General features: G+C 49.4%; 4 protein-coding genes across 7 annotated transcripts; 1 reads left to right on the top strand and 3 right to left on the bottom strand.

Annotated features, from left to right (window-relative positions):
• Positions 1-2621: 2621 nt before the first annotated feature.
• Positions 2622-4802, bottom strand: LOC100822993 (3-ketoacyl-CoA synthase 1). The gene has a single exon (XM_003558332.4). The coding sequence runs from the start codon at positions 4537-4539 to the stop codon at positions 2896-2898; it is 1644 nt and encodes a 547-aa protein (XP_003558380.1). The 5' UTR covers positions 4540-4802; the 3' UTR covers positions 2622-2895.
• A 4900-nt stretch (positions 4803-9702) lies between these two features.
• Positions 9703-10931, top strand: LOC100823304 (small heat shock protein, chloroplastic). The gene is made up of 2 exons (XM_003558333.4): positions 9703-10126; positions 10214-10931. Exons 1-2 carry the CDS (start codon positions 9859-9861, stop codon positions 10663-10665), a joined length of 720 nt encoding a protein of 239 aa, XP_003558381.1. The 5' UTR covers positions 9703-9858; the 3' UTR covers positions 10666-10931.
• A 63-nt stretch (positions 10932-10994) lies between these two features.
• On the bottom strand, positions 10995-13618 carry LOC106865949 (RNA-binding protein 38). 4 transcript variants are annotated; one of them, XM_014898104.2, is made up of 6 exons: positions 13323-13612; positions 13040-13181; positions 12837-12957; positions 12611-12656; positions 11308-11572; positions 10995-11195 (listed from the first exon to the last, which is right to left on the bottom strand). In XM_014898104.2, the coding sequence occupies exons 1-6, from the start codon at positions 13479-13481 to the stop codon at positions 11116-11118; spliced, it is 813 nt and encodes a 270-aa protein (XP_014753590.1). In that variant the 5' UTR covers positions 13482-13612; the 3' UTR covers positions 10995-11115. The 4 variants fall into 4 exon arrangements, with proteins under 4 accessions (XP_014753590.1, XP_014753591.1, XP_024315252.1 ...); XM_014898105.2 differs by having other exon boundaries at positions 13058-13181; positions 13323-13610; XM_024459484.1 differs by having other exon boundaries at positions 13040-13618.
• Positions 13619-15252: 1634 nt separating this feature from the next.
• On the bottom strand, positions 15253-17913 carry LOC100823649 (glucan endo-1,3-beta-glucosidase 10). The gene is made up of 2 exons (XM_003561784.4): positions 16397-17913; positions 15253-15607 (listed from the first exon to the last, which is right to left on the bottom strand). Exons 1-2 carry the CDS (start codon positions 17621-17623, stop codon positions 15539-15541), a joined length of 1296 nt encoding a protein of 431 aa, XP_003561832.1. The 5' UTR covers positions 17624-17913; the 3' UTR covers positions 15253-15538.
• Positions 17914-26777: the final 8864 nt, after the last annotated feature.

Consider the following 26777-nt stretch of genomic DNA (forward strand, 5'->3'; position numbering starts at 1 on the left):
GTGAAAGAGTTGGCGGCGAGGAAGAGCTCCTGAAACGTGGTGGCGCATGAGGCAGAGGAGGGGAGCGCGTTGGTGAGGCGGTTGGCAGAAAGGTCGAGCATGAGAAGTGCGAGAGGCCGGCTGCGAGGGCCAGGCCCACGAGGACGGGGGAGACGGGGCCCGAGAGCGTCGACTTCGAGGCCACCATCAGTCGTCGCCTTCAAGAATCCCCACCATTGAGCGGTCAACCTCAAGCCGGTGCCGCCCCGCTGGCTACTGCTCATGTTCCCGCTGAAGCGCGCCGACCATGGCGAGGTCTGCATCGGCCCCCTCCATCTCTCCGGACGCCATCCCACCCCACTCCTTCTCACCCCACCCCCACCCCTTCTTTCCCAACCTCCGATGCTGGAGCGGCCCCGACGCTGGATATGCTCCTCCACCACGCCGCCAAGGACAGACCTGCGCCCACGCCGTCAAGGTGCTGGCCGCTGCTGCAGAATTAGCCGGCCTCGACCCCGCGCCGCACTGGATCCAGCTTCCTCGACCCTGCTCGCCGTTGGAGCCCTCTCTGCCATTCTCCTTCTCTCTGATTTTTGCCCGGGAATCGCCGGCCTCTTCCTCTACTGGATCCGCCGCACCGGCCTACTTCTCCTAGGAGTCGCACATCGTCGTCTACCTCGCCGGCGCCGTCTTCTCTGGACGTCTTAGGAGGTGAGTGGGATGCGCAATAATCGCAGGGGCCAGGAGACGTGTCAATGCCTGATTAGTTTGGACCTCTAAACAATCCGAATCTCAACTTGTAGGACTAGTTTGGCTCATTTTGCAACTTGTTGAACAAAACTGTTCTCACTTTTGAATTTGTTGGGCCAGTGGTGCAATTACCTCTTTTTTTTTCTTTTTTGAAGGAAGGTGCAATTACCTCTTCCAATTTAAAGTGTTTGAAAAAAGAACTGTTTGAGCTTTGGAGAGAAACATTGTCACCCCGTTATTCATTGGCATAATCTGAAACTTGAATGGATGCTTTAATAATTGAGTTAGAGAAGCTTGATCTATATCCCTGGCAGACAAGTTGCGTTTGTCGGAGGAGCTTGCTCGACGGAGATCGCAGCGCCACCATCATCAATTTAGGTTTCTTTGGATCCTCGCCTCTAGTGGCTTATCCAGGAGCTTGGGCCATGTGGATTTTGAAATGATATGGGCTTCCTATTTTGCTATGATATTTGGGCCGTGGAGAAATCTTGGGGTGGGCCAAGACAAAGCATGCTTGCCAAAATTAGACTTGTTGGCATCATATCGCATAATTTCTGATGTGGACATGTGAGTTGACCTCCGTTTAACACGCCTACATATTGATCTAACCATTCGTATATTACCCCTATATGATATGCATACCATAGTGCCTTGTCCTGTGGTATTACTTCCTGCAGCCGGCTGCTATCGATCAGCTCATCGTATCCATCGGTCATCAGAATCCAGCTAGTTGCACGTCAGGAAAGTGCCCGCCCAATCAATGCAGTCCCTCTGAAGGTCTCCAGGCCATCTGGTGCTGCGGCGCGGTCAGAAGTTAATGGTTGGACTCGGTTGGACTCAGTTCCTCCCGTTTTGATTTTCTCATGTGTCCATGCAGTCCTAAAGTGGACAGTTGGGGGTTGAGAGTTGTTTGGTCACTTTCTCACTCTTCTTGCCCGGCCGCTTTGAAAATTTCCGACCTTTCGTGTCACGGTTTCCCTTTGAAGATTAGTTTGTCTTAAATGGCATTTTTCTTTTGCCATCATCTTGAATGTGATTAAGTAGAAGGGTTTTATGGCCGATTGGTGGAGCTACTCTGCCAAGGACCGTGTATGTGCTTAGCTGCTCTCTTCTTTTTGAACGGGATGTGCTTAGCTGCTTAGTTTAAATGGAAAAGGTAATACTATCCAAGTGTTGATGCGCCACGCTTAATTTGCAACTTATGGACCTAGTGCCAATTCTGACCAGGCTTGTTCTAAGAAAAACAGGGACGGAAAGAAGCTCGGCTACTGCCTTATCCAATTTACTTTCATTTGATCTTTTGAAGTTACATAAATTAATATAATCACGTTGGATATGTGAAGAGCCAAAAAGAAGTGGGAGTGCTACTTTTTCCTAACTTCTGACGTAATTAATTTAGAGTTTTCGACGCTTCTACTGTGATCATGCAGAAAGTCAGATGAGCGTTGTGTGATGGTCATGCAAAATACTCTCATTAACACTAGATAGATGCTGCAATAAATTTGATGAATGACCTTGAACAACATGGACCGGTAAGTCAGCCAAACACTGAACCATAATACCATATACCAACATTAATCAAGCATGCCCCGACTGGATGTTTTCCACGGGAAGTTAAAGAGAAGTCGTACTCAAATTGTATGACTACAATATTTTCCTCATATGCTTTATACGCGCGGTTACACCAATCAGCACACACTCTTCCTTGGTTGGGCCAGAAACTGAATCGAGGCACGTTCCTAAGCAAAAACGTGAGTACGTGACGTGAACTTCGGAAATCGGAATAGAGATGAGGGGCTGAACGCTGACGTGATGAGATTCACCAACTGAATCCAGTGGTAGTAGTAAACAATATACAAAGAACTAGAAACCAACAAATCCATGTATCACTGTAAAAAAAAAATCCATGTATCTTGAAAACTCACACTAGTATTATCGTTTTGTAATTCACACTTGATCAACAAAAGCTGCGTACAATGGCACCGCTTGCTTATGGAATTTTGACCGAGAATTCCAAAAACTAGCACTGTTTGCAGCTACCTACAGAAAGGAAATACATACGAGTATACATATAAACTCCCCACTGTACCTGTTTGTTTACCGTGAGGAGAAAAGAATCATGTAAATAATTGTTCGTGTGTAAATTTAAGTGACGCGGCGTAACCATCAGACGAACGCCTTGGGCGGGTACTTGGCGACGCAGTCCACCCACGGGTTGCAGCTCTGCGCGGCGCCACTGCCGTCCTGTCCCGCGGCGTCGGCGGCGTCTGGCGACACGGCCGGCACGTCGCGGAGCGCGCGCCAGACAGCGCTGTTGCACTTGAACCCTGAGCCGAAGCCGATCTGCCACACGCGGTTGCCCCGCCGCACCCGGCCCTTGGCCTCGGCGTAGGCAAGCTCGTACCACAGCGAGCTGCTGCTGGTGTTGCCGAAGCGATGCAACGTGCACTTGCTGGGCTCCATGTCCTTGTCCTCCAGGCCCAGGTTCTTCTGCACCTCCTCCAGCACGGCTCGCCCGCCGGCGTGCACGCAGAAGTGCTCGAACGCGCGCCTGAAGTTTGGGATGTAAGGGCGCACGCCCCTGGCCCGGAACACGCGGCGCATCATGAGGGACTTGAGGAACTTGAACTGCTCGGCGAGAGGGAGGACGAGGGGCCCCAGGGTGGTGATGTTCGTCTTGAGCGCGTCGCCGGCCACGGTCATGAGCTCCCGCGCCAGGGACACGCCCACCTTGCCCTTGTCGTCCTCGCGCTGGTACACGCAGTTGAAGCACTCGTCCGTGGCGCCCTTGTGCGTCCGCACCGTGTGGAGCAGGCGGTACTTGGCGCGCCCGGCGTCGGCGCGGCGGTTCGAGAGCAGGGCCGCGGCGCCGCCCATGCGGAAGATGCAGTTGGAGAGCAGCATGGAGCGGTCGTTGCCGAAGTACCAGTTGAGGGTGATGTTCTCGGTGCTGAGGACGACCGCGTACGAGTTTGGGTTGGCCTGGAGCATGTCCTTGGCGAGGTCGATGGCAATGAGGCCGGCGCTGCAGCCCATGCCCCCGAGGTTGAACGACTTGACGTCCTCCCGCATCCGGTAATGGTGGATGATCATGGACGCCAGCGACGGCGTCGGGTTGAAGAGGCTACAGTTGACGATGAGGACGCGCACGTCCCGGCGCGGGTTGATCCCGGTGGCCTTGAACAGAGCGTCCAGGCAGCCAAACATGACCGCCTCGGCCTCCAGCCGCGCCTCGGCCATGTTGAGCTTGGGCGGCCGCGCCTGGACACCGGGGGGCAGGTACGTCTCGTCGCCGAGGGCGGAGCGGTTGGTGATCTTGGTCTGGAAATCCAGTGCCTTGTCATTGAAGCACCCCGTGCTCTCGGTCATCTCCAGGAAGGACTCCTTGGAGATCTTGTGCTCGTCCTCGGGCTTGTAGCACGCGAACTCCACCAGGTACACGGGGCGGGGCCGCTTGAAGTAGTAGACGGTGAGGAGGAGCATGGCCGTGCCGAGGCACGCGACGCAGGTGAGCAGGTCGATGGAGTAGTAGATGACGTCGAGGCGGAGGAAGGAGTAGGCGGCGGACGCGAGCACGGGGACGCACAGCATCGGCAGGTACGACGTGGGGCTGCCGCCGCCGTGCCGGATCCCGAGCTTCACGTACTTGAGGTTGACGGACTTGGCGAAGTCAGGGAGCCGGCGCCGGATCTTGATGATGATGCTGGGCGCCCGCTCGGCGCCCTGGGCGTCGTCCCCACGGAAGGACATCTCGGCCGTGAGGCGCTCCCTCTCCATGGCCGCCGCTGGCGCAACTTCCTCCATGGACATGGATCTAGCTCTAGCTCTGTCGCGGAACGTGTCGACGTCGCCTTTGGCGTGAGTTGGACCGAAGCGCCGGAACCAGATGCGTGACTTGGGTTGGGTTGGCCCCCGGGCAGCGGAATATATAGGGTGCGCAAAGCAGCTAGGCCAGACGAAATCGGTCTCACCTGCGTTAGCTGCTGCGGCGGAAACAAACTCGTGGGCATAGGCTGCTGCGGGGGCAGTCAAATTTATGGGAGACCGTCCATACAGCAGAGTCAGGAAGGTTTCTCCGACTCGTACTCCATCACCGGTGATGTCCAAACCATATACGGATCGGGCAGTGTTGACACGTACTGGGAAACGGACGCCTACTCCGAAACGGACCGCTACTTCCTGCCAAGTGCTCGTAATAATAACGGTCTTAATTCGTGAACCACTCGGTCTGATGATCGATCAGAAAGTGTTACTGTACTGTTCCTGTAAAAAAGAGTGTTAAGTGTTGTTGTGCTCCTGGATTTGACTCGGAACAGAAGGAGCACCAGGGCGGGACCCGCACACGGTAAGCAAACGGGGAGATGGAGGGAGAGACAGGTAGGGAGGGTGGCCTATTAATGGCGGTGGTTACCGTGGGCGCTCAACCACTTGGAATTAAGGACGTACAGGTAGACGCGTACCGGATCCGCCTGGCAAAGCGTAGCGCGACGCCGCGAGCGAGCAAGCCATCCATCTTCCATCCATCCACGGGGTGGCGTGGCCGGGAAGGAAGGAAGGAAGACAGGTCAGGCACTGTTTGGCCCTCTTCCTTCAATTCCATCAATTCAATTGGTTGACCTAGCTTTCTTCTTTTAAAAAACAGGAGATGTTGTGTATGCTCGTGTTGGTTGAGCGGCGTGTACGTACGTGACAGGTTCCTTCCAGCGCTTACGATGCATGGTCCGCGATGCTGCGCCACACATCATCAGCTCATTCGTCTTTGAACAGGTCTATTCTGGCATATAAATACGGAAAACGTTTTGCCCGTCAATATATTATCACGATTAATTAATTGCAGCTTCGCGAGGGTGGTATGTTGGTAGTTGTACGTATGGATCAGTCGGACAGCGACTAGGATAGTATGATGAATGAGCAAACTGCTCAAAGCTCCGTGCTTTTGTCTCTCCTGTCCCTTCCTCTTTAGGGCTAGTTCAGTTATGCCCATCCTCACCGGGGATTGCCAAGGATTGCTGCCATTTTAGTGCATTTTTCCCCTAATCTCTTTCAATCCCTGCAGGGAATGGTGCAACCAAACTAGCCTTTAGTTAGCTAGCTATAGTTCCTTGGAAGTCTTTTTTTCTTTTCACGGGGACCTCTGAGTTTCTCTTTGGTTACTTGTTTTTTGAGAGAAATTTAATTTTTTTGTGTGGAAAATTTACTTGTGATTTTTCTTAATATGGGAAATGTAGATTTATCGGTATATGATATTGGACAATGACTCTTGATTTACGATCATAGGTTTGATAATATGCTAACTAAATCGATTGAGAATAATGTCTTATGGTAAGTTTTTAATACTAATAACATGATGCAACTTTTTATTTGCATGTGTTTTTATATCGTAATCCATAGTTAAATTTTGCATGCAAGCCGGCTGGTTGATCAATCAGTGTTTGCCAGACTAACTGATCTTCTGAGGTAAAATTAGTTATGTATTTGGAACAAAATCTCACATCACCTACCACAAGCTTGTCTCTACCTGAGATGTCTGATTGTATGAAATACATATAATGTAGAGAAAATTAAAGTTCACATATTGAATTGCCAATCGGTTATTTCGACTAATAGATGGTCCATACGCCATGTTGTATTAATTGGTAAGTTTTGTCACAATAAATCATAATGTGATATTAAAGTTGATCACGTTATTGTACGGACACCTGATTAAAATTTTGACGGCGAGCTAGTCATTTTTTTTACTTTATAATGATGTTTGCTTAATAAGTGTTTGGTTCGCTAGCCAATCAGTCACTTATACATAATGTTAATCAGCAGTGAGAGATACAAATTGAGCCGGCACGTTGGTATGTAGAGCAACAGTATAATTCTTCAAGTATCCATTCTTTTTTTTTGTAAATATAGAGAATATAGATTGTGATAAATGGAGCTAAGTTTACTGCTTTCATGACCCAGTAAGAAAAACAACAACAAAAATACATATTGAGTCTGCGTGGCGTAGGTCTTAAACCATTTCGATGTTTTATTGCTAGCTCATCAAATACATGTCCCTCATTGAAACTGGATTGCTAAATGTAAGATTTAAAGTGGCCAAATTAATAGGGATGTTGTAGGTTAATGTGGTGTTTTCTCTTGGGTACTCCTCTCTGTGAATATATAGATTTGTTTGTATATCTAGTTCAGCCCAATAATATTCTCTAATTGTGTTATACTAAAAAAAAGGTCTACTTCGTCTCTAATTCCTGCCTCCGTCGCTCCATTGTTGCCACCTTTGCTTCTCTTTGATTACGTACCGATAAACTGGCCGGTACAACAAGCGGCACAGGCCATCGGCTGATTTTTTTTTTTTTTTAGGAAAAACACGGGCCATCCACTGATGGCACCTATGGTAAGTGCATGTCTGCATTCTGACTTAACTTCGCTTGAGTGCAAGCTAGCTGAAGCTGCAGGCGCTGTATATAGGGGGACGGTATTGATGCTGTGCCGGGTAGATGCCCGACTGCCGCGCTGTAGAAACGGGACCGTCCGATCACCGCTGTCAGTGATGCTGCGGTGCATGAGCCATGACTCCATGAGGCTGCTCACCATTAAAAGGCACAGCTACTACTGTGTACCACTACCCCATGCCCCAAGTTGCCGTCGCCTGCGGGCTGTGCACGGAGCCACGGAGACAGACGTGGCCAGTCGTCTCAGCAATAAACGACAGCCCACAGCAGCACAGCTGCAAGGTTCGTAGGTACTAACTCAGTGCTCAATGCAAGCTGGTAAGTACTCGATGTAAGCTGGTATGTATATCTGGATCGATCGTTGGATCTGCCATGCAAATATGACTCGCCGGTATCAGTTCTAATCCGACGGCTAGACCAGGAGAAAGATTCGAACTTTGCGACGCGAGGGTATCTATCATTTGCTCCAGCAAGCTGCTAGCTACGGGAACAATGCTTCGACTCATAGCCCCGTAGGCATCCCGTGGCCGGAGGATAAAGTTCCTCAGTTGCCAGTTGGTACTAACCAAACTTGAGAACAAGGGTTTGAGCGGTCTCGTGTCTGAATTCAGTTTGATGTGTCATTAATTGACAAGTAGTACAGTACCAGTGGTTGGCAGTTTCTAGCTTTTACGCACTTATCATAATTTTAATACCGTGTCTGACTATACGTGGACTCGCCATTGTCAACTCGTTTGAGACGCGAGCTGCACGAATTGATGGATTTGAGCACACGTACGCGGTGTCGTCACTTCCAGCTGGTTCTAGAATAACGTTTCGTTGGCTCGTTGCCGACTTTTGCCAGATAACAAATGGGATATCCTCGCGTCGCGAGACTATCAGCGGGATGAGTAGTACCCATGCAGCAATGATTCTGTTTTAGGTCACAGACTTAACACTGTGAGTCTGTGACCGGCCAATTCTTGACTACGGGTGTTCCAGAATCCAGATACGGAGTACACTACTGTGGCACTGGAATCGTGGCTGGTGCTGGGATCCCGGTTCCCACCACTCGTTCTCCGAGCTCCACGCATTGGCGAGTGGCGACTGTCACTGTGAGACTAACATAGATGGTTATATGCAGTTCCAATTAAACACTCGATGATATGTGGGCAAATTATTAAACGAGAAGAAAAAGGTTTCTGTGGTAACTAGCTATATATGTATAAATATGTAAGTACGTACTATTGAAATAGTAACATATGTATGTTACTAGTTTATGTTACTTCACACTTTGACTCGTCTTAATCACGCAGGACGGTTAACTTCAGCAAATGTGGGGGCTTAGATCACTTGTATTACAAGCTACCTTAATTTGTAACTGCTGCTCGGTGATCTGCATTCAATCCAGTATAATGTCTTGAGGTGCATCCACCTAATTCTTGACCACGAACTCTCTCTCCCTGTCATGATCGAACAAGAGAATGCAATCGTACAAAGTCATCAATGATATGACTGAATAACAGTTAGTTTATTGGTCCATGACTAAGTATCTACCAGTATCTGCATATATCATCATACATTCAAAAATGTGTAAGTATATGTCTTCTGCTTTACGACATTAACCAACACCTCAACTCCTCGATCAAGGCTCAAGTTGATCGCCCATCGGGACCGGCCGATCAAGTGGGGCAGAGGTAATTAACAGTCTACAGGGGACAAGGCCTTGCTGTGGAGTACGGAGTATGATATGATATAACCTAACCATGCAGTACGTATATCAAGGATTAGTTCAGAGGTAGCTCGGTACGCTCTAGTAGAATAGGATCGAACTTATGAACCAGCAGTATAATGTATTTTTTCTTAGGTAGTCCAGCAAATGAGAGCAAATAACGTAGGTTAAGGTACGTTTACGGTTCACCTAATTCATGACCCGATCGAACAACAGACGCGAATGCTGCACACAAGTCCTCGTAGTGTACAAAGTTAGTGTTGCGAAGACTCCAAGGTGAGGTTGTCATCAATGATTGAAATTTAGTTGAATCTAGCGTGGAAGCACGGGCTCTTCTTCTTCCTTTTTTTTTTGAGAGAGAGAGAGCAAGCGCGATTTTTTCTATTTCTCACGCCAGTACTTCTGGCCGAAGGCTGGTACACCGAAGAAAAAAGAGTACACGAGATCGGCCCTAGCCCCGCCACATTTTTCACGGTCCAAGGGCCGAATTAGAGTTGGGCCTAGTCTTCGCGGGCTGAAAGACATTTCACATGATCGAAGGCTGGATTTGTAGCTAGGCCTCGGTCTTGCATGCTGAAAGCAGTCTCGGACCGGGCAAATCCAGATTTAAAGCTGGGCCTCGGCCCTGCTACTCCCTGAAAGCAGTGAACGGGAATGTTCCAGAAAAACCGACAAGCTTGCAGAACACCCGCGGCGTCGTCGCGAAGCAGACTGCACTCTCCCAGCCAGATGCGGCCCACATCATCCCGAAGCTTCAACGCCGTTCTCCATCCTTCCACGGTGGCCGTGGCATGAGCTCCACTCCGCTGTATAAAAGGCCGCGCGCACCGATCGTTCCAACCAGATAAGCAGAAGCAAGCAAGACACATAATCACTGCACAGTGCACAGTCCTTCGTAGCACATCGGCTTCCAAGTTCCAGAAATCTCCTAGCTCTTTTCTGCCTTTCAGTTTTTCACTTGCCATAACGTGCGCAATGGCTGCAGCCGCTGCCCCCTTTGGTCTTGTGAGCCGCCTCTCCCCGGCCGCGCGCCTGCCGATCCGCGCTTGGAGAGCCGCGAGGCCGGCGCCGCTTGGGATCACGTCGACCGGGAGGACCCGCCCGCTCTCCGTGGCCTCCGCGGCGCAGGAGAACAGGGACATCTCATCCCTGGACGTCCAAGTCAGCCAGAACGGCGGCAACCAGCAGGGCAATGCCGTCCAACGCCGCCCACGCCGCGCCGGATTTGACGTCTCCCCGTTCGGTAAGTCCTCCGCTGCCATCGATCGACGTTCTTTTGATGGCATAATTTGTTGCTCCTACTTGACATTGTTGGCTCCAACGTTTGCAGGGCTAGTGGACCCGATGTCCCCGATGCGGACGATGCGGCAGATGCTGGACACGATGGACCGGCTGTTCGACGACACTGTGGGGTTCCCCACGGCGCGGGGGCGATCACCGGCGGCGAGCGAGACGCGGATGCCGTGGGACATCATGGAAGACGACAAGGAGGTGAAGATGAGGTTCGACATGCCGGGGCTTTCGCGGGAGGAGGTGAAGGTGTCGGTGGAGGACGACGCGCTCGTCATCCGCGGCGAGCACAGGAAGGAGGCCGGCGAGGACGCGGAAGGCGGCGACGGGTGGTGGAAGGAGCGCAGCGTGAGCTCCTACGACATGCGCCTGGCGCTGCCCGACACGTGCGACAAGAGCCAGGTGCGCGCCGAGCTCAAGAACGGCGTGCTGCTCGTCACCGTGCCCAAGACAGAGACGGAGCACAAGGTCATCAACGTGCAGGTCCAGTGAGTGGTTTTCTGTTGAGCCGCCTGTGACGGTTTCCTGAAATGTTAGGTGTTCCGTGTCCGTCGTGTGAGCTGAGTGCTTCTTGTAGTATAGTGCCGTTGAGTTCCTCTCTGCGCGCTCTCGTTGTGCAGAATAATGTTATGTAGCGCTGTATGCAAATAGTCGTCGGCAGAGCAATGGAATAATGTGAGGTATGGTTGGTCGTGGTCGGCTGCATGATCGCCTGTTACCTCTCGATTACATTTTGAATTGTCTGTTGTTTTTTTCCAGCTTGTATTATGATTTGTTGTTGGGAATAAGGCGGCAAACAACTGGACCAACAAGCGATAAGATTATATAAAAGATGTATACAGTATGAATTAGGAAACTGCAATTAACGGTACAATGTCATTGCTATTACGTCAAATTTCTTTAGTCGTACTCATGGAGAAATGCTCGGATACAAGATGACTGTCAAGATGCAGACCTTCTGTCAGACGATGTTTGGGAAGAACCTGGTCGAACGGCTGGTGCGGTTCCAACCGCCCTCGTACCTGCGGCATTCAACAAACTGATTTAGATTGCAGGAGCACTTGAAATCGACCGTAGCTTCAACGATACACAGTAATATGTTGTTTGCACTGTCCAAAATCACCAAATTCTAACCTGCATCAGCGGCACTCCCTGTAACGGCCGTGCCATGGTGGTCCTGCTGCATAGCCTGCATGTGTGCCGCGTACTGCATAATGTGCGAGCGCTGCGCTGCCGCGGCAGAAGAATCATGTTCTTGGTTGTCGGCACCTTGCATCAGCTGGAAGTGGTACGGTGAAACGGCTTCTTGGTGAGCTCCTTCCGGTCCTGCCGCTATGAAGTAAGTCTGCAGCTGTGACTGCTGCTGGACACCCGCTCCACCATGCGCACCGTAGTAGCTCTGCAACGTCGGTGCAATTAACTCTCTCAACATATGTTCTAACCAACAAAGAAATCTTCCAAAGAAAAAATTTCTATGAAAATTATGGTGACTCTGATCCTTAGAAAATTTTCTCATATTTAAATCGTACAATTCACACAGGATTTTTTTTTTAAGATTACAAACCCTTGAAATTTGTTTTGAAAATCCTTTGTATCAAATAGGCCATCAAATAAGCCCTACAGTTTTCGCATTTGAAAAAGACGATTGGAATCGCGCACAAATCTTGCTTCAAATATCAAAGAGTAAATTTTAAAAAACCACACTTCTCTAGCCACATGTCTCACGGAACCACACTTGTCGCTAATTTATCCGTTGCGTCACAACCGTTGGGGCAAAATGTAACGGCAAATCCAAAACAACATGAGTTATCGAGTTGACATGATTTCTGACAAATGGAGCCCACCTGGAAAAAATCCGACCCGACCCAATATCTGCTCTTTCTTCTTCGTACGGCCTTCTTCCCCACCAAAAACTCGCGTGGCCCGCCGCCGTCCTCCGCCCGCGCACGTGCCGCCTGCTGCCTCGCGCGGCCTGCCGCCGCCGTCCTCCGCCCGCGTGCGTGCTCCCCTGCTGCCTCGCGGGCCCCGCAGCCGGCCTCCGCCCGCGCGCGCAACGCCGCACCGCACAGCCAGCAACACCGTGGCCTCCTCCTCCACGAAATCCTGGTCGACGGCCTAGCAGCAAGAGGCGGGCGGCGGTGGCGAGGACAAGGGCGTCCTCTCCGGCGAGGAAGATGAAGAACCAAGCAAAAGAGCCCTTCCGGATCGGGTCGGGTCAGACCCATCTTTTCTCCCGACAATTGGGTCCGACTTGTCATGAATCCTGTCAAAATCGCTAATCCTTGTGTTTTGGGTTCGTTGTTATATTTTGCCCGAATGTTTGTGTCACAACGGACAAATTAGCGACAAGTGTGGTTCCGTGAGACAAGTAGTTGGAGAAGTGTGATTTTCTAAAATTTACTCAATATCAAAATTTAGAGAAGAGTACGTTGCTAACCATTTGCATATGGTACATATTCTCGTGAGAGTATCCTCCAGCATACCTGCAGAGGTGAAACAGCAGGTGGAGTCACTTCCTGATTAAGATGTTGTCATAGGCGCGAAATTTACGTGAAGCAAACGAAACGAAATCCACAGAACCTCTAATCCCAGAAAGTAATCTTAATAAAAAAAAACAGAGAGTAACTTGGAAACCAACATACTCCTTGTTCATTCTGACGTACCCATAGTAGTAAGGATAGGTGTAGCGAGCGTGTAGGGGGAAGTAGGAGGCCGCCATTGCGGCAGCAGCAGAACCTTGGTAGGACGAAGACGACGCTGTGGCCGGCCTCGACCTGGCCATCCCTGAACAAGGACATCACGATTCGAGAGGCTATTTCAGCAAGAATTCGGTATCTGACAGGGAAAGAAAGAAAACGGTCGATACCAACGGGCGCCGCGCTACCTGCAGGGTGCAGGCGCTGCGACGCGCCGAGAGCTGCCAGATTGCAGTTGGCCCTCCTCCCGTCGATCACCGGCGTCGGGTCCTGCAGGGCTCGCGCCGCGGCCTCGGGGTCCCTGAACGTCACCTGACACGCGCACGCCGGTGGACGCACAGAGCACCAGATGAGCAAAGCTATAGCAACGGGAGACATGAATGAATGATAGAATGGTGAGGAATGAAGGACCGATCGGCGATCGATCTGCGGGAAGAAGCTACTGTAGCGTACAAATCCGTATCCCCTGGAGCGGCCGGTGTGCTTGTCGGCGATGACGACGGCCTCCGCGATCTCCCCGAACTGCTCGAAGTGGCGCCGCACCGCGTCGCGCTGCGACTGCCACGCCAGGCCGCCCACGAAGAGTTTCCTGAACGTCGTGTCGCCGTCCATCTTGGCCGATCGTTAATTCGCCGCTGGCTGCCGGGGGGCTGAAGCAGAGGCGTGGTGGGTACCGATGGACCGACGTGCGGCGGTTTGTATGAACGTGGTGGTGGTCGATGGTTGGTTGGGTGTAAAGGAACTGGGGGAGTATTTGTACGGAGGAGCTAGAGACGGCGAGATGGAGCCCACGACGAGGAGGTGAGCGCGTCGTGCGTTGTGAGAATCATGAGATGGAGGGAGGGGTCGATTGGCGTGCAGATCCTCGGGGAGTCGTGTGCTCACGCTCCAAAAGTGGCGCGGTCGCATCGCATGCATGACTCGCTAAATTTGTTACTTTCAGAGGGAAAAGGATACGCGTGGACCGTGGTCAAGCCTTCCCATGAACACATATACAGTTATACACCACGACACATGCATCTTTTTTCACACAAGCACACAGCGTCTATTAAAGATTGGAGTCATGAGATCATTATCGGATTGAAAAAGTCAGTATTAGGTTCTCTAACTGAAATAATAATCCCCTATTTAGGACACACTAGCAAGGAGCCCGTGCAATGCCATGGAACAACAAAAGCTCTTCAATATTTCTAACTTGATTTAGAAAAGCAGGGTATTTTCAGAATTTGTAATATTTCCAGTAGGGTCTTGTTTGGTGTTAGTGTATTTTTTAGTTACTAGTATTTTGATATTTGAGTGTTTTGGGTGTTCACCCACTCAAAAACCCAAAACACTAGTGTTTTTCTAAAAAACACTAGTTTGAGAAGTGTTTTAATTTGGTACAAAAATGGAGTGTTTTGTTGGGGAAGCTAGTGATAATTCCCACCAAATTCTTCCTACCAAACAACCATTTGAGGTTTGTAGTGTTTTTCAATTTGGAGTGATTTATACCCTAAAAAACACCTCAAAAAGTCTAGTACAGTACCAAACAGAGCCTAAGGTGTCCATGTGTTGTGACGGAACGAGAAACGAAATGGAAATATTGAAAACCACAATGAACGAAGTAAGATCACGGCTACACAAACAACTCAAAGCTCTAGCGCCAAAGCACCTTGAGAAACCATAAGTTTCTCTGTAAAACATGTCGATGTACAATCAGGGGCGAAATCAAGTCTGGGGCAACTAGGGCTGTAGCTCCAGGCCTGGCCCATCTCGTAGTTATAGCCAATAGTAAACTTTTTAATTTTCTAGCCCACCAAAGGGTAGCCCCAGGCCCCGGTCGAGTTCAGCCTATCTTTCCGGCTCGGACCAGGTACAGCCCAGAGCGCAGGGAAGGGAAGAAGCTATCATCATTCTTATTCTCAAAAAAAAAGAGCTGTCATCATTCTCAAAAAAAAGAAAAAAAAAGCTATCGTCAATCGAATCGAAGAGTTTCGGCAGTTCCGTCAGCCCGTCAGGACTCCAGGCTGCCTTGTTCGTCTCCCTTTCTGATCGCACGATACGGCGACAGGGGAAAAGCCAAAACCCTTGCCGCCGCTTCTCTCGCTCCCCCCTTCGCTCCCAAACACGACACGACACAGCACACGGCATTTATGGCGAGGCGTTGCGACGCTGCGGAAGCAGAGCAGGCCGGCAAGGGAACGCCGCCGCACGGTGGCACTGACGGCCGACGCGCGCACTGCCGCGGCCGGCGGCTTCGTCCATATCAGCAGGGACCTCAAATCAGGTACTGAAATTGATCTCTAAACAAATTAGCGGAGCCAGTTGTTTATAGATACAAGTACTCCTACTTAAAGAGAAATTTTCTAGAAAGAAATTAAAACTGAAATGACCTGAATCGATGTTACTCACAACGGGGATCAATGGCTTTTATGGCATCAAGATGGAACAAACTTGCAGACAGTACATATGCTTAGATGCGCTTAAATGTCACCAAATTAAGCATTTCATCATACCTTACCCACATCTCAGTCCCAGCAATCAAAACAACAAAGGAGCGCCCTTGATAGGATCACGATGATCAGCACAATTGCTCCAGACCATGCATTTCTATTCCATCCAACCATTATCTACCTTGGCCCTTGCCCTAAATTTCAGACGAGACTGACCCACTCGATATTCTCAGCACCTCAGTAGGCTGCAACCATCAGGACAGCAACTACTCCTGCCACAGTAGCTCCGGCCCATGTCCACCGACCCTTAACAATCACAGCCACAAACAAACGAGCAAAACCATATGAGGAAAGCGTAAGCAACATAATTTCATCGAGAAAACAACAAATACTAGATCAGCCCCGAAAAGAACACCTGCAGGTTGCTGCATTCTAGAGGCGCATTTTGCAAAAGAGCGCTATTATTTCCATTAAAAGGTATTATTGAGAAGAGCGAAAACTGCAGTGAAATCTCCAGATGTACTACTCCCTCCATCCAACAAATGATGTCTCAACTTTGATTAAATTTGAATGCATCTATGCACTAAGTCATATCTAGATACATCCAAATTTTGACAAATTTAAGACATCTTTTGTTAGACGGAGAGAGTCCTATTTGTTTATGGGTTCCCCAGACCCCAGAGCATCCCTTGAAACAGGGGAAATCTGTATGTCTACAAAGAACTAAACAATTTACTGTACCCTGAGAAATTCCTGTCGAGTTCTCCACAAACATGCGGAGAAAAGGAGAATCTAGTTGATGGTGACGGATGGGTCACATCTAATTTTCAAGAGCAACATCAGCATGATCCATTTTGCCGATTCGCAGAATCTGCAACTATGTGGAACAAACAAACTGATGTGTGTGCCGATTATGTCCTAGCAAATTTTCTAATTGCACAATCAAAATTAGGCCCAGAGCGTGGTCAACCTATGACATGTGCACTCTCGACCTGACTTGCAAATTTCTAATTGCATAATCTAAACAATGCAATCACCTAAAGTGCCACCTCTTTTCCCTGAACATACAAGCGGAGAGGAGAAGAGTAGGCTCACCGTAGCTACCCGCGACGCAGCCGAGAAGCCGTAGTAGCCGCTGCTTCCGTCGGTGTTGTTGTTGTACCCGCCGGTTCCGTTGCCACGGCCGCCGCCGCCGCCGAAGGTAGAGTTGTCGCGCGGAAGCTTGTACGAGAGCTCGTACACCGGCGTGCCGTCGGGCTTGAACAGGCCGTAGTTGCGCTCCGACGCCGGGCCGGGCTTCAAGTCCTCGTTGAACAGCGCGAACACGTACGCGCGCAGCGGCACGCCTGGCTTGAGCGGCGTGCCCTTCCCCTCCGCCACCAGCCGCATCGCGTTGCTGTTGTACCGCGCCGCGTTCTGCGGCGTCGCGGCCTTCTCGCCTGCGTCTCCGGAGGAGGGCCACCCCGTCTCGGAGACCCGCACCTCGACCACCCGCGACGCCGCGCTGTTGGCCGCCGTGATGGCGTGGTACGCGGCGTCCACCTGCGCCACGAGGAGGTTGGTATAGTGGAGCCCGGAGTTGGGGTCCGGGACGCCGGGGTAGCCTGGCTCGAGAAGGGCGTACTCCAGGTGGATGCCCTTGGGATCGTCGGAGAAGGCGAAGTAAGGGTACGCGTTCACCAGGAAAGGAGAACCGGTCCTGGCGTGGAAATCCAGGATGGGGCAGAGGTACGGCAGGAGGTCCTTGCGGAAGGCCCCCGCCGAGGGCGGGTAGGACGTGCCGAGAACGCCGAGGTTGTGTGCGGTCGTGACGGCGATCTGCTTGTCGAGGCCGACCGCGGCCAGCGCGCTGTGCAGGGACTGCATCGCCGGAACCAGAGTCCGCATCAGAGCGGAGTTATTACCCGTGAGCACCTCGTTGCCCACGGTGAGCGCGACGATCTTGGTATCCACGACGAACGGCTGGATGTTCTCCTTGACCCACGACGCGGCGCCCGCAGGGTCGGCGGCCGCGGCGAGGCACTGGTCGGGCACGCCGACGAAGAGCTCCACCCCGGTCTTGGCGAAGGCGCGCAGCACGTTGGGGTCGGCGTCGTAGAGCCGCACGCGGCCAATGCCGAGGCCCTGGAGCAGGGGCAGCACGGCCTGCGGCGGCGGGAGGTTGCTCCCGACGCGGCCATAGTTGATGCCCACCGGCGACGCCGACGTGGCGTCCGAGGCGGGCGCCAGCGCGAGCACGCAAAGTGCCACGGCGAGACAGATGCCGCCGGTCTGTTGAAGCCGCCGCCAGCCGCCGCGGGGCAAGTTGCAGGGCTGCGCCATTCGAGGGGGTCGAGTGAAACGGGGGAGAGCCGAGGTGTGATTGCACGGACCGAGGTTTTGGCCTGGGGAGTGAGGAAGGGACTAAGATTTGGGGGCTGCTGAAGTTATTTTCCTTCCCCCGGCGTACAGACTCCAGAAATGGAGATGGACAGACGGGACGGAGAGGACGATGCCACAGGAAAACCTCGAGGGGGTGATTTCTGTTTACCGACACGGCACGTAGGCGATCATACGCGTGGGGCCCGCTGCCAGAGACACGAGGAGGGTAGCCTACACGCGAGTTTAATTGCTTACCAGCATTCCGCATTCATATGCTCCATCGGTTACTAGTGAGTAGACTGGAATCCAATGGACGGCGCTGGAGACTACGCGTAGACCGTGCCGCAACAACGGCTGTATTTCGAGGGGCGCCCGCGCATGGGAAGCCTTTGCTGCCTTCGTGCCACCGTACACGTAACAACAGGAAGGGATGGGGTGAGCAGCGCAAGTAGCGCATTTTTTTAGTACGTAATGGAGTACTCCGTATATAATACAACAGGTAATTGATTTCTTCAACATCCAAAAAGATACAGATTGATTTCTCACAATAAACAGAAATAAAAGATACAGCATAGAACCGATGTGTTTTTTGCAGGCCGTCATTACCTCATGATGGCGTCGCGGGCTAGGCCAGATGGTCAATATGGCCCGTGTACTTCCTTCTGTTGGGCCAATGGGCTAAAATCAGATCGTAAACTTGCTGGGTCAGTGGCAGAATGATGCTTTTGGGCTAACACACCGCGATACTTGCTGACGTTCATCCAATTCTGCGTCTTAACAGGTGGGTACTCACTCCGTTTCATAATATAACGCACACATTTTGAGATTTTGTTTTGACCATCAATTAGATCAACAGAATGTGAATTATGTATCCTAATTTATAATGAGCTGACGTTCTTTATTTGGTTCCCTAGCGGGTACAGTTTTTATTGGTCGAGTAGCTTCGAGCGTGGAGCTGATTTTGTGTGCACGACACGTGTTTGTCATTCCGCACGAACGCATCGCATTGTCAGCTTGGTTTGGATGCACGGCTGACGGCTTCTTGCAGAACCACGTGCAGTGCTAATTAGTCATGGTTGCATGCATGCATTTTGTACTCAACAGCCGATGAGATTTTGTCCTGGATGCATGGTTGCATGTATGCATTTTGTACTAACTAATTTTGAGACTTAAAATATTTTATAGGCCGAATCGCTTGTCCGATTCACAATCCGTTTTCACCGTTAGCTTAGTATCAACGAGAGCTTCAAATTAAACTAGATCCCACTCGAATATTTTTTGACGGAATTTTTATCTTTCGTGTTACCGGGCGATAATGCACAAGTCACCATCATACTCTGAAAGAACTTACCACCGTTAGCATGGGGTAACTTGGTACTAACAGAGTGGGAAATTCATAAAATGTTGGGTGGTAATTTTAATGCATAAGTAAGCATCATATTTTGTATGAAGTTGTCATGTCCTAACTTCTTACTAACGGGACGACAGCTTCATAAATTATTGATGGTAACTTTAATGGTAAGTGACCATCCTATTTTGTACGAAATTTTCATACGGTAACTTTTAAGTAACAGGAACGGTAACATTTATGTTATATGGTTGGTAACTTTAATGCATAAGTAACCATCCTTTTTTGTATGAACTTGTCGTGTGGTAACTTCTTACTAACAGGGATGGTAACTTCATATGCTATTGGATGGTAACTTTAAAACACATAAGTAATCAATCCTTTTTTGTGAGAAGTTATCAAGTGGTAACTTGTTAGTGTCAGGGGTGATAACTTCATATATTGTGTTAACTTTTGACACGATTTTTTTTTTGTCGAAACATACCAACATATGGTCTAGTTTCAAAAATCTCGTCGAAACAAAACTAACCGTGAAAACAGATTCGAAATTGAGTACACGGTTTGACACCTATAGCTTTTTAAAGTTTCAAATTTTACTAATGCATTAACAATGTATGCATGTGACATGCACCCGTCTACTCTCCGCGTGTCTGGCCTTAGTGTACGCGCACCCTCGCCGCCACGCGTACGGTCGCGCATTAGCAAAGTCCATTATGTATTAAAAAGTTATACCATTAAAAACTTCTTTAAAATATGAATCTAGTGGTATAAGTTTTATAACTTACAATTTACATTTTGTTGGTGTAATTGATGGTTAAAGTTAGACCTCGAAATACGTGGGCACATTATATTTTAGAATGGAGGGAGTATTAACTGGACTTTGCTCCGTTAAAGGCTGAAAGACGCGATTGATTTTAGCCCAGCTTTCTCAGCCGAACTTGCGGTTTCACTCGAATTTTGCATCACTAAACAGTAGTCGAGCAATGCGGTTAGTGTGAATTTAAAGCCCAGAAGCCCTTTCTTTAGACGCCGATTGGTTGGGCACGTATGGAAAAAAAAATGCAGATTGGGTTCACCCCTACATGCGGAAACCAAAGCCGCTAACGCAGGAACGAGCCTCTAAAAGCGGAAACAAAAGCCCTTTTGAGATATTTCAGAATTTAATTAGAGATTAGTCTTTGGGCCAAGCCCACTTCATACCCAAATTCTAACACTTTGAACATATCTGCCCCGACGTCAGCTGCCCACACACAGAGGCCGTGAATCTGCACAACCCGGCCGCCTCGAAGCCCAAATAACACCATATGATTGCCTGCGGTCATCACACCGAATTTTGTGTTGAACTAAAAAAGAGAGAACAAGTATGTACGGAGGCTAGCTACGGTGGAGATAAAGGACTGATGGAGTGCTTTGTGTTGAACTAAATTGCTGTTTAAATTAAAAGTTGCTAATTGTTCAATTAATTTGTTCCTAACGACCTGTATGGTTCGTTCCATTACGCAGCTAGCTAACCGGTTACCGGCAAGGCAATCATGAGGCAATCACGTTGTGGCGTTGATTTTCTAGGGGAGCGTTGCTGTCCTGTCAATCAAGAACCAACCTTGGCGGCACTGCGGCAGCAGCCTCTCCGTATGCAGTTAATTTTGGCTCACGGAGCAAACAATGCGGCTATCAAATTCAGAGCCCTGCCTGACGCTGTTCAATCAGCACTAGTCCGGTGTCGTGCAGATGCAGATAGATGGCCCTTGCTAAAACCTAGATTGCACAGCTGAGAGACTGTTCGACCACAGTTTGTTCCGTCGAAAGGCAGCGGACACGACGCGGAGTAGCTGCTTATAGACTGCCGACAGAGTCGACGACCAGGCCAAGAGTTGTAACCTTTGGTTAAAACAGCGCACTAGTACTACTGCTAGTCGTTTGATTGAAAAGAAACACATCTATCATGGTCGCTCAACAACCGCACATCTGTGTCACTGTCAGATTGTACAAATGTACGTATAAAGATAATTATTTTTATATATATCAGGTCAGGTACTGAATTGCGCGTCCTGACCGAACACTCGATTTTGGCCTGCTCATCCTTCTGATCAGGGGCCATCTTTAAGCACCCAGTACACGAACAATACGTGTATTATTCCGTTCATTATATACTGCTGTTGGCGTACAGATCATGAAACGGACCGCAACCGCCACCGTTCCGAATATATTAAACCGTTCTGGTGCTCTAATCGAGTCTTTAAGAAAAAGCTTTAATCAGTTGGAACTTGCCCATCAGCAGACTAGACTGAGACACTGAGTTCGTGTTGGGGCATTATTAGTTGGCGAGTGGCAATCTTCAAAGAGCTGGGTTTTGTGAAGCTTGAGCCATTCGTTAGGCATGCATATAGGACGAGAGAGAGAGAGCAAGCTTTATCGTTAAGTAGGTTTATCTGCTTTGTTGTCAGTCTGATAGCGATTCGTTCACCAGCAATGGAATTGCCATCTCGCCGCTCAACAACAGTGATATAACCGATTAAACCTGAATACCTGGATCGCATGATTGCGCGTGATATCTAATCATTAACGTTCTTGTTAGTCAGCACGTATAAAATACTGTTCAACTTGTTTATTGGATTGAATAAAAATATTGAAGTCAGTCTTTGTTGTGTTCAAAAGGAAGGTCAGTCTGTTCTCAACAACAATGAAGAAGAAATAGGAAATCCATAAATAGAAAAAGCTAGTGTGGCCTGGGTTCATCATAACTAACAACCACAGCTTACACGCGATCATTTTTGAAACATAGGTCGTACCTGAACAAACGAGAAAGTAACAACTACACAGGCCCGGCGGTTGCACTGTGGAGCACGGGCGCGCGCCCCTTGATGGCGTTGAGATCCGGCTGCGACTGCGAGGCCGACGGTCCAGCCATGCTGGCACCTTCGGCTGGCCCCATGTGTCTGCGGCAAATTGCAGAAAGACACAGAGTCACGTACGGTGCCGCCGCGTGGGCCTGGTCTGGCCGTACTATACGCATCCCGTTCCGACGGAGAGGACGAAGAAATTAGAGACGAAGCATCCTGCTAGCTAGCTAGCCAGCCACATCGTCGATCACCGACACCCTAGCGTCCCGTGGAAAACCGATCGACATGGAGTTGGCTAGAGCGTGGCCCGATGCAGGGACATTGTAGCCATCTTTGCTCTTTCTTGTTCCTGCCACTTGCCAGGCAAAAGCTACCGGGCAGTAGTATGATACTCCCTCCGAGTACAGCACAAAGTTCAGTGCTCGCTCTAAATTCTTGTCTTGAATTTTCTTAAATTTGTTCAAATATCGATGTATCTGTTCTTAAAAGACGTCTAGATACATTTAGTATTTCGACAATAATTTGAGATCGGAGTGAGTAGGCCGTTGCGTAATGTCTTCATTCAAGAGTGCATATTAACCGAGATTATGACCGACGTAGAAATTCGATCGCAGGCAGTCTAGAGAAGAGATCGATGCGATGGCTTATACTGTGAGACGGTGGGTAAGATGAGATGAGATGACTGTTACGACCCTAGCAAGCTCGCTAGCATACAGCAGCATATGCATGATGGACGTTTCAACTTTCAACGGAAAAGCAGGAGGAGCGTCAATTCTCCGTGAGGAAGGAGGTCATACCACAATCAGTGTAGCTAGCGGTCGGTCAGACGGACACCAGCGGCCGGCGCCGCGTGCTGCGGAGTCGACACTCGGCGGCACTGCAGGCAGCAGGCACCGCGCAACGAGCAGGAGACGGCACGTTGTTGTCAGCGAGATGATTGTCCCGTTCACATCGTTGTCGCACGCTCGCTCGCTCGATCCACGCACTTGACGTCTCGATTTTGACACGGTGGAGCTGGCAGTACTACTCACCCTGCCTGTGACCCCCCGCCAACAGTTGTAAAAAACTGTTGCACTCGTACTAGTATTGTCTCCTCGCCCCTGCACGATCGGTCTGTATTGTCGGCACATGACCAAGAGCACAATTAATTGTGCGAGATGGCCTAGCTAGCGTGGATCATCGCAGCGAGTAGCAGAGCGATAGCCTCGGAGAGAGATAAGGTGTCAGTGTGTGTGACAGTGTGATCGACGAGTTGGCTCCCTCCGGCACCAAACCGTATAGCTGATTCAGGATAGATGTTCCGATAAACAAAGTGATATAAGTGACATGGGTCGGAGGGAGAAGCAGAAACCGTGACAGAGGGCCAGAGGCGCATCTCAAGAGCTTCGAGATATCCTTAAACCAAGGTTCACTAGCTGCTCCAATGCATAGTGCCATAGTTCATTCAGGATAGATGCTTCTAGGCAGAGCACCATTCTGTGGGCAAATAACTTTCGAGAAATCTGCCTCCCCCGGAACCAAACCGAGGAGAATGGAAGTGATATCAGTTCCCGCCTTCCCGGTCAGATCTCAGATGGATAGGCTGGACTGGCTCAGGCATGCATGCATGCGCTGGTGTTTCTTCCATCTGGCAGATTAGCTTAGCTTGCGTGGAGGGACCCCCTGAAAGAAAGATGGCCGGACGTTGCCACGGACATGTGTTCTGGGAATTGCAGAAATTTATGGACGTAGCGGCGCGTTCCGCTCCTGCTTTTGGGGTTGATTTCTTCGTCTGCACGCACGCACGCGCGAGGAGGCTGCTGGACCAGGGCCCGTGCATCTCCAGTCCGTCTCCTTTCCAAAAAACAGCGTGATCTATATGTTCAAACGTCGAATGGCAAACAGTTTTGTGTGCGATCGACAGCACTGCAAGAGACACCACACCCCTGCGAAAGTTAGCTAGGCCCCAACGTTGGCACTCTCGATAAAGTACTACTTAGGTATCGAGAACAGCAGCACGCCATGGTAATTTAGAACTTCTGTATGTGCGGCCAAGCGCCTTGTTTTTTCATGTCTGAATCTAGCGCCGTGCGCTAGGTTTAAGGAGTACAGTCATTTCCTCAGTCCGTCGTGTCGTAGATCGAATCATAAATCATTCATGCCTTGATCCTGGTTTCGGTTGCTGTTGCTACTAGATGATACTCCGTACGTACGTACTCCACTCTAACTGTCCAGGCAACAAATTGCTGTTCGAGGAGTAAGCATCTATTGATCGAGATGATCCTGCCTAGTCCTCACGTGATCTGAACTAGATACTGCGTGTTCACAAAAAAAAAAAAGGAATAGATACTGCAAGCTGCCATGCCATCGGTGTGCCCTTCTCGATCACAGGCGTGCGAGCAGCGATCACGAAGGAAAGCGACGAAGATTCGACCAGCACGGTCTATAGTTACTACTCTGCTCCTGCCACAGAGTAAAATCTCATAGAGTCGGGGTCCAAAACGGCGAAGGCGAAGTGTGAGAGCATCCAAGGCGTACGGCCGGGATGGTTTGCTGGCCTGCTCTGCCCACGTAAACAGAGAGACAGAGGCCTGCATATAGTACTGGAGGACATGGATACGGGTCGTGTCGATCGACCACGGGAACCCAGGAGACCAAGGCATTCTCGATGGCCCCGCCGGTGCAGCGACAGGTGCAAGTACACACCAATTTTACGGCTATCCGTTCTGTACTTGCGCGCGCACGATTCCAAGAGTAACGGGACTGAAGTTTAATCACGCGTGCATCGGGCTCTGCGTTGCGTGGGCCGTGGGGGACTGACCGTCGTTACTAGTAGACTGCCAGAAGACGTTCTGAAAATGCAACAGTAGGCTGCGTGCCTGCGTGCTGGCAAGTGGCGACCGGGTCAACGGAGAAGATACTGGTCTGGATCACACTTCTAGCACATTTACGGATAAAATCAGATTACCTAAAACTTGGAGCTACGCTGTACGTTCCAATAAGAGATTATATGGACAAGAGATCCCGAGTGGGTAAATCGGGTAGTTACCAGATAAAGTCGAATAGTTGCCAGATAAAGTCAAGAATGCACGTAGGCTTTAGATAAAGTCGAATAGTCTTTAGATATAAATACTCCCTGTTCTCGAATGGTATTGACACAATCTAATTTTTGTTCTCGAATGGCTGTCATAGATTATTTTTAAGCCTAAAATACCATGTACTAACCTCGTTATCAACAATGTTCAACATGCTTACATAAACGTGAAACTCGGGCATGAAAGATCTTACTAATAAGAGAAAAACCGACCTTATTCATCTTGAGTATGGGGTTTGACGGCATTTTACATCTGGCTTGCTAATAAGAGGGGAAAGAGAGTATTTGTAGTCATACTCTGACTCAACATTTTGTTGATATGTGATATTCAATGAATATTTATATTGTTGTTCTTTGTAGATTGAATATTCAATTCAGTACCATATTCAACAGCTATCCATCTTGTGTTTGTGCATCGGCTTGATCCGACTCCACATATTCGTATGCGGACACAATCTGCTCCAAATGCGGAGTATATAGTTAGATGATCTCTGACGGTATCCATTCCAATTTTTTTTTGAAGGAATATCCATTCCAATTTCACTCTGGAATGCATTTCACATCTCTTTGGGGTATGAAAGGCTGGAAGGCGATAGGTCTTATGACCTAAAGCTTTCCGTAATAAAAAAAAAAGGCTGGAAAGTGGAAACTCCAGCACAGCGCGCCAAACGTGCGACATAAGAAAATTATGAATATACTAGTATAATTCTAGATTGTTTTTTAGAGAGAATAATTCTAGATAATTTTTAGGGATATAATTCTAGGTTGCTTTTTAATCTAATTCTAGATTGTCATGCTAGTTTATATAGCAATAGTCTATAGCTGACTACTCCTGCATAGAACAGGGAGTATTATGGATGATCTACCTTTGCCAAACACTCTGTCACCTGCCTAGTTGCCACCGTATAGTATATGTCACTATGCCTCATCGCATTGACCTCTTAATCGCACATGGTGACATGCACTGTCACTTTGTCCTTGCGCGCCTTCCTTCAACTCTTCTGAGCTTATGTCGTAAGGAAGCACAAGGACGCAACATATCCTCCATTTGGATTTCCATCCAACATTGACTTGAAACAAGGTTCGGAGAGTTAGACCTCCATGCACGTTAACTAATCTAGCTGTACTCAAGGAGTTCAAATCACATGCATGGACTGTCCAGTTGTCTATTTGTGTGCGTTCACAAGCACCTAGTGTATACACGATCCATACGTATCGAGGGGTACAGCTAGAAGCACAAATAAGACCCCGTTTGTTTGGGTTTCTGTTTCAGCTTTTGGATCTTCTAGCAATCTCAAAAACATTTCTCCCATTTACACATGAAGCTGTTTCTCCGGACGTGCTTCTCAGCTAGAAGCACCAAAAACACGTCCGGAGGTGTTTCTCAGCTTCATGTGTAAACGGAAGAAGTGCTTTTGAGATTGCTAAAAGCACCGAAAGCTGAAGTAGAAGTCCAAACAAACAAGGCCTAGAACTATCACCGATGGGTTAAAAGGCTTGGCCATCAGTTAGCAGACACATCCGCCAACGGACTGTAAATATGGCATGTCACTGTCGCGTTCCGAGCAAGTGATGGACCGACTATTATAACCACCGGTGGTTAAAATCGGACCCATTAAAACACTAATACCTCATCTTAGTATAAAAGCCTCATCCATCTCTTAAACCTAACCTATTCCGGCCCCTTCTTTGCCATCCTCCCATGCATGGCGGCTTCCTTCCCTACTTCTCCCTCAATCCTCGATTCCTTCTCTCCCATTTTTTTTTAATAAGGTCCCAACCTAGTTGTGACATCTTTGGCACTGGCAACTCCAAGTGGAACCTCTCCGGTGATCGCTTTCCTCGATGAAGTAT

This window comes from Brachypodium distachyon, chromosome 1 (assembly GCF_000005505.3).
Source record: "Brachypodium distachyon strain Bd21 chromosome 1, Brachypodium_distachyon_v3.0, whole genome shotgun sequence".
Classification (NCBI taxonomy): Eukaryota; Viridiplantae; Streptophyta; class Magnoliopsida; order Poales; family Poaceae; genus Brachypodium; species Brachypodium distachyon.

Bases quoted from the DNA above. Each gene is read 5' to 3' on its own strand.
- LOC100822993 (XM_003558332.4), bottom strand. From the start codon at position 4,539: ATGTCCATGGAGGAAGTTGCGCCAGCGGCGGCCATGGAGAGGGAGCGC.
- LOC100823304 (XM_003558333.4), top strand. From the start codon at position 9,859: ATGGCTGCAGCCGCTGCCCCCTTTGGTCTTGTGAGCCGCCTCTCCCCG. The intron at 10,127-10,213 runs GTAAGTCCTCCG...CAACGTTTGCAG, and splicing joins ATTTGACGTCTCCCCGTTCG to GGCTAGTGGACCCGATGTCC.
- LOC106865949 (XM_024459484.1), bottom strand. From the start codon at position 13,481: ATGGACGGCGACACGACGTTCAGGAAACTCTTCGTGGGCGGCCTGGCG. The intron at 12,958-13,039 runs GTATCGACCGTT...GTCCTTGTTCAG, and splicing joins AGGTAGCGCGGCGCCCGTTG to GGATGGCCAGGTCGAGGCCG. The intron at 11,573-12,610 runs GTTAGCAACGTA...CCGACGTTGCAG, and splicing joins ATATGTACCATATGCAAATG to AGCTACTACGGTGCGCATGG.
- LOC100823649 (XM_003561784.4), bottom strand. From the start codon at position 17,623: ATGGCGCAGCCCTGCAACTTGCCCCGCGGCGGCTGGCGGCGGCTTCAA. The intron at 15,608-16,396 runs GTGAGCCTACTC...GTGATTGTTAAG, and splicing joins CTGCGTCGCGGGTAGCTACG to GGTCGGTGGACATGGGCCGG.